This window comes from Vulpes vulpes, chromosome 10, assembly GCF_048418805.1.
Source record: "Vulpes vulpes isolate BD-2025 chromosome 10, VulVul3, whole genome shotgun sequence".
In the NCBI taxonomy this organism is placed as follows: Eukaryota; Metazoa; Chordata; class Mammalia; order Carnivora; family Canidae; genus Vulpes; species Vulpes vulpes.
In genome coordinates, this window is record NC_132789.1 from 5,652,452 (window position 1) to 5,668,409 (window position 15,958).

At 60.4% G+C, this 15,958-nt stretch overlaps 1 protein-coding gene across 2 annotated transcripts; it reads right to left on the bottom strand.

Annotated features, from left to right (window-relative positions):
• Positions 1-14,932, bottom strand: RFLNA (refilin A). 2 transcript variants are annotated; one of them, XM_072722726.1, is made up of 3 exons: positions 14,523-14,932; positions 2,777-2,886; positions 1-847 (listed from the first exon to the last, which is right to left on the bottom strand). In XM_072722726.1, the coding sequence occupies exons 1-3, from the start codon at positions 14,727-14,729 to the stop codon at positions 517-519; spliced, it is 648 nt and encodes a 215-aa protein (XP_072578827.1). In that variant the 5' UTR covers positions 14,730-14,932; the 3' UTR covers positions 1-516. The 2 variants fall into 2 exon arrangements, with proteins under 2 accessions (XP_072578827.1, XP_025872872.2); XM_026017087.2 differs by lacking the exon at positions 14,523-14,932 and adding an exon at positions 4,279-4,413.
• Between the last annotated feature and the right edge of the window lie 1,026 nt (positions 14,933-15,958).

The following is a 15,958-nucleotide window of genomic DNA, read 5'->3' on the forward strand; positions in this document are numbered from 1 at the left end:
CTTGGGGACAGAGGTTAGTGGGACGCCAGGGGGTCGAAGCTCCAGATGCAGAGCTCAAAGGCCTCAATTTAGGCGGGCTGTGCCCTCAATCCTCTGCAGGATGCGGGCGGCGCCGCGCACGAGGGCGGCTTGGGTCTTCGCCGGCACTAGCCCTGCTTCCACCCCGGGCCCCGCCAACCCCGCCTCGGCAGCCAGCAGAGGTGGCTCAGCCTGGGCCTCCATCAGAGCACCGCGAGGGCCCGCTCCGGAGACCCTCCTCCCGGGAGGCGGGGCTGTCTGGTGGCACCCCGCGTCCCTCACACTCGCCTGGGAGCCACGGACCACGCACAGACGGGGATGTGGCCTTCCCTCTGCGGGTGCCCTGGGCCGCCGCCTGCCGCAGCTCCAGGGGGCCCCACCCGCGCCGCCCCTCCCGTCCATGTGCCCATGAGGCAGGGGTGTCTACAGAGCGGCCACAGGGGCCAGGCCTCCCCCTGACCCCAGAGTCCGGCCTTGGGCCCCCTGCCCGGGCCAAGGTCAGAGCAGCGCCGCGGGCCCCAGGAGGCGGGGGTGCTGGCACAGCTGGAGCTGCACGCTGGAGGTGAACCGGCGGCTGGGTCGGCCCAGGCTGCAGCGCAGGGTGGTCCGGAAGGTGCTCCTGGCGTGCTTGGGGAAGATGATGGTGGTGCTGCGGAAGCACAGGGCCCGGGGCCGCGGCTCCAGGGTCAGCTGGCTGCAGTAGCTGCGCCACGAGCAGTTGGGCGCCGCCACGATCGTCTCGCTGTAGGCCGTGACCGTGGGCACCGGCACGTAGAAGACATTGTCCTGGAAGTGCTTCTCCGAGGTGTACCTGACCTCCGAGTTGCAGCTGGGGAGGCGGGGGAGGAGGCGGGCTGAGCCCAGGATGAGGGGGGCCGCCGATGCCCTCCCGCACCTCCTCCTGCCCCTCCGCCCCACCCACCGGAATGGCCTGGGCTCTTCGGAACGTCAGGATCAAAGGGCAGAGGAAGCATGTCACTAAAGAGGTGGGAAAGCTCAGTGCAGCACGTGACCCCGGCTGGATCCCAGGTCAGCTAAACATAGGCCACGAAGGGACATCTGGGGACAATGGATGAAATCTGTGCCATGTGGATATGGGTGGCGGTGTCACTAGGTGAGAGGATGTCCCTGCTCTTTAGGAAGGGCGCTGGAGTATTGGGGGCAAAGGGTCAGGATGCCACCAACTGCCTCCCCAGTGGTTCAGAAAAGTTTCATTTACAAAGAGAGCATGCAGGTGTTCAAGCAAACAGGAGAAAACCATAAGGAAGAGTGAATCTATTTAACGGGTACTCGAAGGTTCCTTGCACTCTCCCTGCCACTTTTCTGCAAGTTTGAAATTATATCAAAATAAGTTTTTCTCAGGACGCCTGAGTGGCTCAGTGGTTAAGCGTCTGCCTTCGGCTCAGGGTGTGATCCCGGAGTCCGGGGATCGAGTACAACGTCGGGCTCCCTGCAGGGAGCCTGCTTCTCCCTCTGCCTGTGTCTCTGCCTCTTTCTCTCTCTCTCATGAATAAATGAGAGACACAGAGAGCGAGAGAGGCAGAGACAGGCAGAGGGAGAAGCAGGCTCCCTGCAGGGAGCCCGATGCGGGACTCGATCCCGGGACTCCAGGACCATGCCCTGGGCCAAAGGCAGGTGCTAAACAGCTGAGCCACCCAGGGATCCCCAAATAAAATCTTTAAAAAGAAAAAGTTACTTTCCAAAAAAGTAGCTTCAGCTAGATGCGTGACCCCTGTACCAGTAAGCAACTGCTCTGCTTCCAGAACTCCAGAAAACCAAACTGCAAGCAAAAGCTCCGGGGTGGGGCAGCGGAGATTGTACTTGCCTCGTTCCCCAACGTATCCCCACAGACGATCAGTTCCTGAAGGCGATCAGAGGCCCCAAGAGTCAAGGCAGTGCTCATCCACCCATGTGGGGGCGGCTCATAATCTTAGTTCATGTTTAGATAATACAGACTCTTTGGGAAATGCAAATGGTCAAGTAGAGCCACCTGTCCCCTTGGGGCCACATCCAGCGCTGGAGGGGCAGGAGGCAGTGGGTCTCCCTGGCTGGCCCAGGTGGATGCAGACAAATCCATCCCGAGCATCCTGTGGCTATGTGGGCAAGACCCGTGGCCCCTGGGCTCCACCTTCTGGAATACTGATCCCCAGAAGCCCTTCCAGGAGGGCAAACCAATGCAGAAAGTCTCCTGGTGGTGTCACCCTAACTCAGAAGTCCAGATGCACTTAAGATGCCCTATAGGTGAGAACGCCCCTAAGACAGATGTGGTCGAGGACTCCTCAGGAGGCAAAGGAGACACTACAATCCCAGGAACACCCAGCAAATCTCACGTGACACCTGCCAAACCCTGAGCAGAAAAGGGGGCCCCCAGCTACCTGTGAGGTTCAGTCTGGATACTGAGAAGTCTGGCAGGACTGGAGGAAGGAGGGAGCTACATTAGCTGTGGGAGTGTTGATCACTGTGCAAACTCTGGAAGATTGGATTAAAATAAAAGCTGCCAGATCTGGGGAGAAGGGAAGTGGGGCAAGGGCCCGATGCCAACCTGGAGATGGGAGACAGAGAAGATCCCCTTGGGTCAGAGTCTCTTAGCATCAGTTCATCTCTGGCCAAGACACAGCCTTGCCTCCTCAGGGAGCAGCACCCAGAGGGCTGCCTAGAGTGGGGGGAGCCTGCTGGGCCCAGAGCCTGGCCCCCCTCCCCACTGGGGGGTCGGGACCAGTGCCTGCCACACCCCTACCCGCCCAGCGGCCCCACTCACCGGATCTCGTGCATGGGCTCTGGGTGCACCTCGATGCCCTCCCCGAAGAACACAGGCAGCATCCGGGGCCTCATCTCAAGCGCTGGGGAATTCGGGGGGAGGGCACGGGGCTGTAGGGAGAGCCACAGACATGGGGTTATGCAGCCCTTTGGCACCGTGGCCCCAGCTCTCCACTGGGCACAAGGGCGCCCTGCATCCTTCCAGCCCTGGCTTGGCCCCTGGGAGCCTGCTCTACAGGGTCCATCAGGAAGCCCACCCCTGGGGCACCTGGATGACTCAGTGGTTGAGTGTCTGCCTTCCGCCCAGGGCGTGATCGAGTCCCTGGGAGACCCGGGATCGAGTCCCACGTCAGGCTCCCTGCATGGAGCCTGCTTCTCCCTCTGCCTGTGTCTCTGCCTCTCTCTCTGTGTGTCTCTCATGAATAAATAAAATCTTAAAAAAAAAAAAAAGCCCACCCCAGCACACCCCCCTGGGCCCTGGGCTCCCCACCCACCAGCCTGACCCCGGTTCCCAGACACCTCAATGCGAGGATGTGGTGATGGCCTCTCCCTGCCACCCCCAGCCACAGCACACCCAGGAGCCCAGCTCAGAGCCCCGGGGACCCTCTCAGGGAAGCCCCGACTCAAGGGCCCCCAAGCTGCCCCTGTGCTGACGCGGGTGGTTAGGAGCCCTACAAGAGGCTGAACTGTGTCATCTTCACTCCTGACCCTGCCTAGTGCAGCGCCAGGCTGAGGGCCACCACCCAGGTGTCTGTGACACACCTGCCGGGAGGAGCGAAGGTCCCCCAGGAAGAGGACCAGGAGCCACCCCCTCGGAGACCAGCCAGGGCACCACCACAACCTCACCCCGCGGCTCTCCCCATCCCTCCAGTGGGAATCGTTCAGGGCCGGCTGCGAGCGGGGCCCTGAGCTGGGGCCTGCACACGTCTGCCAACCCGCCCTCAGCGCCTCCTCCTGCGTCACTTCCAGTGTGGTCAGCGTGGCTCATGACCACCAGCCTGTCAGCCGCGAGCTCCAGCTCTGCCTTCCACTCGTGTGGGGGGAACCATGCTTCCCAGCCCTGCTGTGGACGACAGGCCTGTGGCGAGTACCTGTGACGCATGTCACCCCTGGGCCCTGAGTTTCACACTAGGGTGAGGTCCCCCATTGTTAACCTTTCCTCCCAGTGTGACGTCCTCCCGCTTTGCCAGCCCGAGACCCTCAGTTCCTCTGAAAGGCAGACTGTCCAGGTCTCGACATCACGGTCAGCCCGTGATGGGCGTGGAGTGAGAGCCAGAAAGAAACCTCTGCCATCTGTCTGACACCACTGCCGTCTGGGGATGTTTGTTAAGCAGCGTTACCCGGCCGGGGTAGCAGTCGTCCCCCGCCAGGCCACTCACCGGCCTGCCTCCACTGTAACTCCATGTGCCCACACCAAGTCCTGAACGAGCTCAGGGGATGTGGATGTAGGTCTTTCATTGAATTCATTTACTGAACCCGTCTGTGCTCTACCGGGATCCATACCGTGGTTGCCACAGTGAGCGAGAAGATGGCCTCCTTGCTCCTGCAGACCTTGCTGCCCGAATCCTCCACTAGTCTTCAAATGATCCCTTAAGCAGACTAAAGTTCCAACCGTGGTGAGGGCTGTAATCACTGGGCGGGTTGGAGGGGGGATTGACCATCAGGAAATCCAGGAGGGCTTCCCTGTGGAAGTGACACTTGAGATGTGATCTTTAGGGTGGAGTCAACTCTGGCCCCACCGGTCATGGGGCCTGCACTTTCATGTGTCCTGGAATGCCACCCAATCAGGGATCCCTCAGTCCAACAGCACTGCGACACCAGCACACCCACCTCCCCTGCTCTGCCTGCTGCGACCCACCAGGCCACAGGGGACAGATGAAGCCAAGCCCCAGATGCCCCTCAGTCACTGCCCATCCACAGCTCCCACTGTGTCCACCTGCCACCTACTCTCTGAGTGTGCTTCATCTTTGGAACTTATCCCTCTTCCTTTTTACTTCAAATACCTGTCCCAGCCCCACCCTAGACAGATGAAGGCCTGGGGTTGCCTGTAAAGCACGTGCATACATCCTGCCACTAAGAGGGAGCTTTCCCCGCCTCTCCTAAAATCCACATGCCCTGGGGACACTGGTCTGGGGTTGCCCTGCCCAGCCCGGTAGTCACTAGCTGCAAGGGGTGACTGCAATTTAACCTGATTACAATTAAACAAATGACAAATTCCACTCCTCAGCCACCCCGGCTGCCACTTGGAGTGCCCAGCAGCCACACGAAGTCGTGGTTCTTGTATTGCTCAGTGCACATCCAGAACATTCCCACTCTCGCACGAAGTCCTCTTGGACAACACTGTCCTAGGGGATATTCATTTTACCCTAATACGCAAGAGCAGGGGCTCCGCCTGCAGGCCAGCCCCCACCCCCAGACGGGACAAGACCAGGTCCTGCCTGGTTACTGACTTGAGATTTCCTGCACCGGCCCCTCCCCAGGCCCAGGTCCTGCCGGGGCCTCACCTGGAGGAGGATAAATCGCAGCAGCCGGTGCTTTCCGGGCTCTAACTGCACCAGGCACTGCTCCGGGCACTCCCTCCATGCGTTCATCATCCGACCGCAGGGCGGCTGCTATGAGCTCGCCCATTTTATAGATGCTGAAACAGGGGCCCAGCGTGACCAAGTACCTCACCTGAGGCCACACGGCCGGGAAGGAGCGGAACTGGGATTCGAACCCTGGGTCTGGCCCCAGAGTCCATGCCCTCACTCCCGAGCCGTCTCTCGCGTGTGTGGGACCGGCACCTGCCCTGTCGCAGCACCCAGAGCTGGCATGCCCTCGCACCCAGGATCCCGGCACCTCCCCTCGGGCCTCTGCAGGCGCATCCCTCACCCCCTCGGCCACACCCCTGTCGCCTCTGTGCCTCCATTTGTGCTGCTTCCTGCTCCAGGAACATCCTTCTGGTTCCTTCTCATCTGCTCCAAAGTGACTCAACTCAGGCACCCTCTCCTGCCTCCCGCCGCCCTCTGCGGGGTCCCTGGGCTCCCACCTGCTGCCTTGATTGCTGTGACCCCTTTGTGTGCCTGTCACCATCCAGACCAAGAGCTCCATAAGGATCGAGACTGAGGGCCTACCCCAGGGCCTACTGTTGAGAGGTGAGGCGCAAACGTGCGGAGAAGCCCCCACTGCCTCATCAGCTCCAGGGCCATGCCCACGCCTGTCTGGTGTCAGCTACGGACAGGATCACCCACAGCCCCTCCCCAGCCGGTCACAGTGTCCCCAGAACAAGAGCCAAGGGCCACAGGGAGAAAGGATGCGAAGTTTGGCAAAGGAGGAGGTCCCCCGAAGCCCCCAGTAGCTGTCCTTAAGGCTATCACAGAGGTCCTTATCCGAGGGATGTAGGGGTCAGGTTCGGATTGAAGATGCCTTACGAACGGGAAAGGCCACAAGCTGAGGGATGCAGGTGGCCTCTAGAAGGTGAAAGAGACAAGGGACGATTCTCCCCTCAACCTTCCAGAAAGGAATACAGCCTTGCCGAAACCCTTGATCGGAGCCCGTAGGACCCCTTCAGACTTCTGACTTTTGGAACCGTAAGATAACAAATTTTTGGTGGTCTGTCTCCACGGCAGTAGGAAGCCACACACCACACAGGTCGGGGTAGACAACTCCTCTCTCTGGCCAGCAGCCTCCACGTCCCTGAAGTGGGTGATGGGTCACAGTGACACCTAAACGAGTCAAAGCCTGCGAATGTGTGGGCCAGTGCCTGACACAAAGTAAGCGCTGTACAAAAACCGGCTTGTGTCACAAATCCTCCTTTTACATCAAGATCTGGGGTGGGGGAGTCCTCCCTGGACAGCAGCATAACCCACACCCTTGTGAGCTCTAAGACGACACTACCTCTACCTTCCAGAAGCAAGCACACCTATTCCAGGAGACTGGATTTAAAGGGGTAGAGGGACTGTGACAAGACTGAAGCACTTCGGGCCTCCTCCATGGCTCTTCTGGTTATGCCAACTGGCCCCAGCCACAAAGCTGCATGACTTAATATTTGTAAAAATAATTCTCTCTCCCCAAAGGCATTACCTAAAGAGTGGCATTTCCCCCAAAGGTGTGCAAGTGTTTGCTGAGCACCTACTATGTGCCAGACCCTGGGTGGGATGAGGCACGGTGCCTCCGGGGACACCTCCTGTCCAGGGAGGCATGACATTGGCTATAGGAGAAAACGGAATGACGCAGGCATGTGAGGGGATGTGAACGGGGTGCTAAGTTATCTGGAGATGTTTCTTCTGTCCAGATCGATGGAACAGCTGGCGAGAAAGAGGAGAAGCCTGATGCTGGTTTTAATCACCCCACTCTCCCCTCCTCCCGAAAGAATAACTTCCAAGCTAAGGAGCAGGGAGGACGTCTCCGAGGGGCAGAGCCCTCCGTGCTGTTGCAGAGCTGAGCAGTGCTATCCCCCTGGGGTCGACCCAGGATAAAGAAACTGCCAGACCTTCTGGAACCTCCCTGAGTGCCCCGCGAGAGCAGCCCCATTCCGGCCGGATCTCACTCCCTGACTGGCTGCCAAGAGAGGAGACAAGACTCACTTCACAGGCTGGGCTGGGGAGCCGGAGCTCTGGGCACTGCTTTCCAAAGGGCCCAGTGGAAAAACGTCTAAAATCTACCGAAACTGGAAGTGCTGCAAAAGAGATATGAGAAGCCAGCGAAAACCCAGACACAGGCTGGCATCCAGAGGGCCTGGGTGGCGAGACAGCTCCGGAAGTCCCCACGAGGCCCAAGGACAGCCCTCGGGGCTCCAGGGACAGGCGCAGGAGGAAGACAGTGGCGGCCGCGCAGCGCTTGGCCTCCCCGGCAGCCACCGGCCCGTCCGGAAGCTCCAAGCGGAGCCCTTCTGGACGCAGAGTTATTTTAACACCAAAATGGCAGTGCCAGCCCCATGGAACCCGGCCAGCCTGGAGAGTGGGCAAGGAAAGCGCCTCTCACAGCCAAGAAAGCACACCGCTGGCCCTGGAAGGACTTGCCAACCTCCTGGAACAGACACTCCTCCAGGACTGGGTGGCTCTCTGATGGGAGTCACCAGGCCGGGGGGAATGGGGCTCGCTCACCCAGGGGGCCACCGCCACTACTCCTGCTCCACCAGCCACGGGCCTTCCCGGAGCAAAGAGAGCCCCCAGACGGCCCACCGCTCTTCCCCACCCTCCCCCAGTCGTTCCCCCAGATGCCCGGACTCCTGTTCCATCCCAACGAGGACCTGCTGACAGCTGCTCAGCTACCTGTTCTCTGTGCCGTTAGCGAGGCCCACCCCACAGGGCTGGCCAGTGACCCAGGGGGTCCGGATCCCCTCGCAGCAGGGGCAGAAGAGGAATGCCTAAGTCCCAGGCACAGACCAGCTGAGACCACCAGGCCCCTTGGATGCTGCCCTCTGTACCCGGGTGGATGCACACAGCTGGCCCAGCCTCCAGCCCCAGCTCCCAGCTGGGAGGGCCCTGTAGTATCTGGGGGAGCAGGCCGGCGGGGGGAGGGGGGCAGGGCGGGCCTCAGAAGGCGCACCTGCCTCTGCCAGTGATTCATGTGCCTCCCCAGGAGCTGCCAGGGCGAGGATAAATACTTGCCGGCTGGCAGTGCAAACACACGGTGCTCTGGAGCAGCCCCCTCCTGGCTGCGGTACAGGGCACGGCCCATGGGACGGCAAAGAAAGATAACCGTTCAGTCAGGAGAGCTCCGTGCCATTGGGTGACAGCCCAATCTGCCCGGGGGTCCCCACCTGGCTTCCAGGGACACGCAGGGACAGCCCAGCTGTGTCCGTGACCAACTCGGGGGGACACACGGCCGTGAGCTCTGGGTTCTGTCGGGGAACAAGAAGCCCCATCGATGGGGGGTGTGTGACAGGAGGAGGGGTCCAGAGCCCCTGCTGCTCCTGGAGAGAGGAAGCCGGTTAGGGACACCCCCACTGACACAGGGGAGAGGTGTCCTCCCCAAAGCCACACAGAACCTTTGCAATGGCTAGAATGGCCGTTTCTCTGGGTTACTGACCTCAGCGGCCAGCGATGGCTCCTGTTTTTTGTTTTGTTTTGTTTTGTTTTTTTGCTATCCGAATTAAACGTGATCATCTTCGGTGTGCATTTGGGATTTGTTGACCGTGACCTTCACCCACGAGGAGAGCGATCCAAGGAGGAGACATTCAAGTGTTGCCATTCTTATGGTAGGGCCTTGGGCCATGTGACAAATCCCAGGGCAATGGGGAGGGTGTTCCTTAGGCTCGTTGCCCTCCTCTGACATGGCACCACAGTGGAGGTGAATGAGCCTGGCTAGGGAAGCCCAGGAGACCCCAACATGGAGTGGGCCCTTCCCAGAGGGCCACAAAGTATCATGGGCCCAGCACAGACCCCATAGGCCTGGGGTCTGACACCCAAGGCACCAAAACTAAGAAAACACAAACATCAGATCTGAGGCAGGGCTCAAGGACCAGCCTGACCCACACCAGCAGGACAGTGGGAGGCAGGCTGGCCTGTGACCACCACCGAGGAGGCAATTGGCAAGCATACCCTATTTGGAAATAGGGTCTTTGCAAATGTGAGGTCCTACTGGATGAGGCTGGGCCCCAAATCCTGTTCCTCGTACTCGAGGAAGCTATAGGACACATTCAGGAGACACAGCGCATGAGGACAGGCCAGAGATTGGACACCAAGGACTGCCAGCCACCATCAGTAGCTGGAAACGACACGCGGGAGGGATCCTCCTCCAGAGCCTCTGCAGGGAGCGCAGCCCTGGCTCCAGGATAGGAGGAGTGTCTGTCGTCTTTGGCCTCCCCAGTTGTGACCCGGCTGTACAGTCCCAGGGAGCTACTGCGGGCACCTGCGAGGCCTGCCCGCCTGCAAAAGCCGATTTCTGAAGCAAGGTGGCACCTGCTTACTCCCACATCTCCAGAGCACCTGGAAGGGTGTGGGCCTATTTGTCCTCTTGCCACATGGGAGCTACAGCCAGAGCTTCTCACACAGGTGAGCCCACCATGGGAACGTGGGGCTCTGCAGACCCTGCTGGAGGCCAAGGCGTCCAGGGCTAAGCAGATGAGAGTGAAGGGAGGCGCCCTTCCTCCCTGTCCTCCTCCCAACCGGCCTTTCTGCAAGTGGACTCCTCCCACCTTGCCTGACACACCTGGCTCCCTTCCCCGTGAGCTTGCGCGGACACCTTCACCAGTCAGAGATGAGCTTGCAAGGGGGCCAGGGGACCGAACTCTCCATCTGTCCATTCATCCATCCAACTGCCCATTTCTCTATCCACCTGTCTGTCCATCCATCCATGTGTCCATCCATCCATTTGCCCATTCACATATCTATCCTTCTGTCCATCTGACCATCCATCCTTCATCCTTCCCAAGCCCAGACACTAACTCCCGAAATCTCGGCCTCCCTCCATTATCCTTGGTATTACCATCACAGTCCAGAAACAGAAAAGAGAAAATCCAGGACTCCTGGTGGGGTGGGGCGAGCGGTGACAGCCAAGCTCCTAGGAGGTGGCTGTGACTATGGGTGTTCTCAAAGAGCTGGGTGGCCCCAGGAAATTTCCCTGGACGGGGCACAGACCTCTCACTCCCGACCACTGGTCCTACCTACGCCCGGCCCACAGGGCTCCTCCCAGGATCTGGGTCCAGGGAACTGGCACCTCATCCTTAGGGAAATTCTCAGGTGTGCCCCTCAGAAGTCCATTCAGCACATCAACAGTCCTGGGAGACCTCATGGGGTGATGGGAGCGAGCACGACAGAGCCCGGCTGCCAGCTCTGATGGAGCCCGGGGCAACAGAACCCCATCTCCACATCTGTGTGATGACAGTCCAGACCGTCACCCCCTACCTCCAATACCTAGTGGGCTGTGTCCCTCGTCTGCGACAGACTCCACATCTGTCCACATTCCATCCACCCCACGGGTGGCTGTTCTCTCAAATGTGCACCCAGAGAGCACGGTCTGAGACCCCAAATGCTGTTCGTGGGCTCCCCAAGGACATAGCTCCTGCACTGCCCATGTTAACGGGAGGGGTGCGTGGTCTCTGCTGGTGGCTCCCAGCCAGCCTGTCCCTCTCCCCACAGCGTCCCTCGATCCCCACAGCTAGGTCTGGCAGGCCAGGGAGGTGGGAGCGAGGACATGGGTGTCTGCTCAACCTCAAGCCAGTGGTACAGGCCCCAGGAGCTTGCGATATGACATGTGTCTTGCTCACAATGTGCCTCCCCTGGGCTGGTTCAAGCACTTGTGGGATGACTGCAGCTGACAAGTGAGCCCTCCTGAGCCTTGGCTGTCCCTCTGTCCTGCAGGAGAGCAGGGCACCTGTGTGGGCGAGCCCCGCACAGATCCCATGCCTCAGGGCATCTTGCTCAGTCAAGTCTGATTTGAGTCTCTAATTTAAGGGGTTGTAGAGGTTCAGGATGCTTTTTGAAAGAAAAAAATAAAACAGTCACAAGGACATTTTTAAAGGACCAAATGGAATTTTACTTTCTGGCCTCAGCTTGGCCCACAAGTCTCTGCTCTGGCCTCTGCTACCTCCTCACTGCTCCTCAAACACTCCTACCTTGCTCCCACCTCAGGACCTTTGCACTTGCCATCCATCCCCTTGGACTGGCACACACCTCAGCCCTATAACCATAAAGCCCACGTCCTCACTTTTTTCTGGTTTCTGATAACCATCATTTCCTTGACCACCCAGGCTAGGCCATCTCACCCCTATCCAGTCTTGTGTATTTTTTTTTTTAATTTTTATTTATTTATGAGAGAGAGGGAGAGAGAGAGAGAGAGAGAGAGAGAGGCAGAGACAGGCAGAGGGAGAAGCAGGCTCCATGCACCAGGTGCCCGATGTGGGATTTGATCCCAGGTCTCCAGGATCATGCCCTGGGCCAAAGGCAGGCACAAAACCGCTGTGTCACCCAGGGATCCCCCAGTCTTGTGTCTTAAGCCACCTGGTATTATGTCCCATTTAATCTGGTGACTGTGTCTCTCCCACTAGAACAGCTTTCCATGAGGGCAGGGACTGTGCATGTCTTGTTCAGCACCATGTCACCCACAGTCCAAAACAGTGCACAACATACTGTCGGCGCTCAGTTAAGTGTGGGTGCAGTGAAGGAGTGAGCCCTACATCTTCATTTGATTTGGGAATCACCAGGAACGCTTCTCTCTTTGCTCCAAAGAGTGAGCAAGGAAATCCCACGGTCTAGGCGGGGTGGGGAGGCGCATTCACACCCAGCCTGGCCCGGGTGCCTCCGCTGGCCTGGGTGGGAGCGGTCTCGCAGCCAGCCAGACACCCAGCGTCAATGGGGCATTGTGCAGACGGTGGTGAGCCCAGCCTCTGGAAACAAAGCGAGGGCTGGGGAATGGGATGGGCCTCTTTGATGAAATGAAGCGTGAGCAAATTGAACATTCATGTCCAGCATCATAAGCAGAGTGACAAGTCCCCAAGCCTTCACCAGCTAGGGATTGGGAATGGCACTTGCCGCTCATGCCCTGGCTCGGGCATGTGTCCCCAACTTCTGCTGGGGACACAGCACCAGGCACCAAGTATCAGAAAACCCCGTGCAGAACAGGCTGACACCCAGGCCTGTACGGTATGGCACATGACACCAAGGGGATGCCAGAGGAAACCAGGCCCCACTTGCCACCAGCCCCTGCTTGGGCATTTGAAACCATCAGCTCCAAGACATGGGACAGGTTTCTGTCCCCGTCCCCAGAGATGCGCAAGATGGGCAGTGGATGACCTGCCCACGTCTACACCTGGAAGCATCCTCAGTGAGTCAGGAGCGAGCGGGGTGCTGTTGTTAAACACCAGATTAGTGACTTTGCGGGAAGTGTGCCAGGAGGGTGAGTGCCCTGTGGGTTAGGGGGTAGGGCCCCAGCTGCAGAGTGGGGGGAGCCGGGGGGCCACTGAGAAGATGTTGCCCATGGCAACCATTTCCTAGTTATTAAAAGCAGCATCTCAAAACCCCATAGGTTCACAGGCATTTTGTTTTTTAATTGAAAAAAATAATAATCAACCTGTACAAGGTAGTTAATTAGCTACAGAGTGAAAAGGACGATACTATAAGATTTAAACGTAGAGACTCCAGATCCAAATTCCCTGGGTTCTATCCCAGCAAGTCCACTTACCAACAACTGGGTGACCTTGGGTAAGTCCCTAACCTCTGCGTCCATGTGCCCCTTGGGAAATGGGGCAGTAAGAGCACACTTCACTGGGATACTTTGGAAAGCAGATGGGCCAACGTATGGCAAGGAGTGTTTCTGGCCTGGGGTAAGGGCTCCCTAAATGCCAGAGAGCATTACCTGTGCGGAAACAGCCCTAGGATTTGCCTTCAAGCCAAATTAAAAAGATCAGGGACAGCCTGGTTCCATACCTGGCAACCAGTGAGCAAGGAAGGGAAAAAAACTAAAATCAACCAGAACAGCCAAGTAAGCCAGGCACACCGTTCTTATGGCTGCCCCTGGCTGGCCGGGCTGGCCTGGCTGGCAGAGAAAACTTCCAGAAAACTCTCTTTAAGGAGGACTCTAGGTCATCCAAAAAATAAAGGGGAAGACTGGCTCTCTGTCCCTTTGTCAGTCTTGTCATGGTAGACACCACCGGGTTTACTCCCCACGTGTGCAGCCCAAATACCCCCACACAGCGGGGCCAAGTCCAAGCCCCCCTGCAGAGAAGCAGGCGCGTTCACACGCACAATCAAATTCACGGCAAGACAGTGGTTCCCAAATCAGGCTGCGCATCAGAATTATCTGGGGAGGTTTTGAAAATCCTGGCACTCGGGTCATAGTCTATACCTACGAAACGTGGATGTCTGGTGGGAGGTGGGCATTGGTGTCGTGAGAGATGCCAACACCCGGTCAAGTTTGGGAGCATCAGACCAAGGAATGAGGGAGGCGCAAGTGAAACTCATGTTGCAAGTCCTCCTTCCTGCTGCGGGGGAGGGGGGGAGGGAGGATTTTCAGCTAGGGGGAGGCATTTTGTGCCCTTGGAGGTGCCAGGTGAGCAAGCATCACAGGGGCCCCAGGAAAGCAGAGATCGGCTGGAGCCATGCCAGCACCCACACTTGGCAGAAAAGTTAAGATGTGCAGGGAGCAGGCAGGACCAGGGAAATGCCCCTGGGACCCTTAGCAACCTCCCAATTTCACCTTGTCATTTCTCAGGCCGGGAGGTGCTGGATCCCATCCACTCTGCTCCGGCCTGCAGTGCCCCCTGACCCCGACTCTGTCCCACCGCTGCTGGTGCCCACCCAAATCCACCTAAAGGCCCCTTTAGGTCCAACAGGGGAGAAAACTCTCAGGTCTCCTGCCCTGGGGTTCCAGCAGCCCCCAGGCGAGCCTCTGTTCCACGTCAACGTCCCTCAACATCCAGAGAAGGAAGGGTTACTGTTGGGTTTGGTTTAAAAAAAAAAAAAAAAAAAGTAAAAAAATAAAAAAATAAAGCTTTCGCGCTGGCAGCGCTGGAGCAGTAAACAGGGACCTGGCTCTGGGTGTCTGCAGCCTGCTCGGGGTGCGGGGCCGCCTAGCGCCCGCCCGCTTCTCTGGGGACGCGGACCTGCGCCTCCACCCCCTGCCGGCGCCAGGGAGAGGGCCGGGGCCGCGGTCGGGGTCGGGCCGCGCCGCCTCCGCCTCCGCCTCCGCCTCCGCGCCCCGGTGCCCCCAGCACCACGTCCCCCGGGAGGGCCCGCACCTGTCCCCCTTGCGGTGGGCGGACGGGGACCCGCCGTGGGAGGCCCCCGCCCCCCGCCCCCGCCCCCGCCCTCCCCAGGCGCGCTCACCGCTCTGGCCTCGCCGGCTCCGGGGGGCTCCAAGGGGGCGCCGGCGGCCCCCGCGCGGGCGTCGAGGATGCCGGGCGCCGGGGAGTAGAAGGGCGGGCTGGGGCTGGGGCTGGGGGGCAGCCCGGAGTCGGGGCTGTCCAGCAGGCCCTCCCGGCTCTTCTCCCGGAGGCCCTCCTCCATGCCCTGCAGATGCAGGTGGCCCACCATGTCTGGGGGCGCGGGCCGCGGGGCGCGGGCCCCCGGCTCCTCGGGGGGCTCCTCGGGGGGCTCCTCGGGGGGCTCCTCCACCGCGCTCGGGCCCGGGCCGGACCGCTCGACCCGACCAGCGCGGCGCCCCCAGCCCCGGCTCCCGGCTCCCGGCTCCCGGCCGCCGCCGCCGCCGGACCTCGGCTCCGCGCTCCCAGCCCGCCCGCTCCGCACCTTCCCGGCCCGCGCCTCCTTTTCTAGGCGCCTCCCCTCCCTCCCTCCTCCTCCTCCTCCTCCCCTCGTCCCCTCCCTCCTGCTCCCCTCCCTCCCCTCCCGTCGTCCCCTCCCCCCTGCTCCCCTCCCTCCCCTCCCCTCGTCCCCTCCCTCCTGCTCCCCTCCCCCTCCCCTCCCTCCTCCCCTCCCCTCCCCCCTCCTCCCCTCCCTCCCCTCCCTCTTCCCCCTCCCTCCCCTCCCTCTTCCCCCCTCCCTCCCCTCCCTCTTCCCCCCCTCCCCTCCGTCCTCCTCCCTCCCTCCCCCCCTCCCCTCCCTCCTCCTCCCCTCCCTCCTCCTCCCCTCCCCCCTCCCCTCCCTCCTCTTCCCCTCCCCCCTCCCCTCCCTCCCCTTCCTCTTCCCCCCTCCCCTCCGTTTTCCCTCCCTTCCCCCCTCCCCTCCCTCCTCTTCCCCTCCTCCTCCCCTCCCTCCCCTCCCTCTTCCCCCCCTCCCCTCCGTCCTCCTCCCCTCCCCTCCCTCCCCCTCCGGTCCCCTCCCCCTCCTCCCCTCTCCTGCGCCCCCCATGCCCGCGCGGTGGGCACCCGCCCCAGCCGGCCTCGCCTGCCTCGCCCCTCCGGCCCCGCGCCCTGCCTGGGACCGCAGCGTCGCTGTCCGGGCGAACCCTCCCCGTGCACACCCCAGGGCCTGGGGGTCCCCAAGTCACCCCGAGTGCTGGTGGCAGGCGCATTTGATGCGGCCACCCGAGGTTGTCTCCATCTCGAGGAAGTCAGAGCGCAGGAATCTTTAGAAGCCTCCACTTCTAAAGATCCTCGAGTCCCGAGTCCCCAGTCCGAGTCCCGGTGGAGGAGAAACAAGATGCCTGAAGGCTCCTGGGGGGCGGGGACCTGCCCCTGAGCGGCCTCTTCCCAAGCAGAGGGCCCACCCTTCGTTTAGGTTCTAGAGGGCCCATGGCCTGCGCTGGGGACCCGGGTCTGGATGGTCTGATTATCCGGTGACAACCGGGCCTTTGGGGTGGAAAG

Excerpts from the sequence above, each read along its gene's own strand:
- RFLNA (XM_072722726.1), bottom strand. The coding sequence starts at position 14,729 with ATGGTGGGCCACCTGCATCTGCAGGGCATGGAGGAGGGCCTCCGGGAG. Across the intron at positions 2,887-14,522 it reads GAGCCGGCGAGGCCAGAGCG|CCCCGTGCCCTCCCCCCGAA; the intron begins GTGAGCGCGCCT and ends CTCTCCCTACAG. Across the intron at positions 848-2,776 it reads GAGCCCATGCACGAGATCCG|CTGCAACTCGGAGGTCAGGT; the intron begins GTGAGTGGGGCC and ends CCGCCTCCCCAG.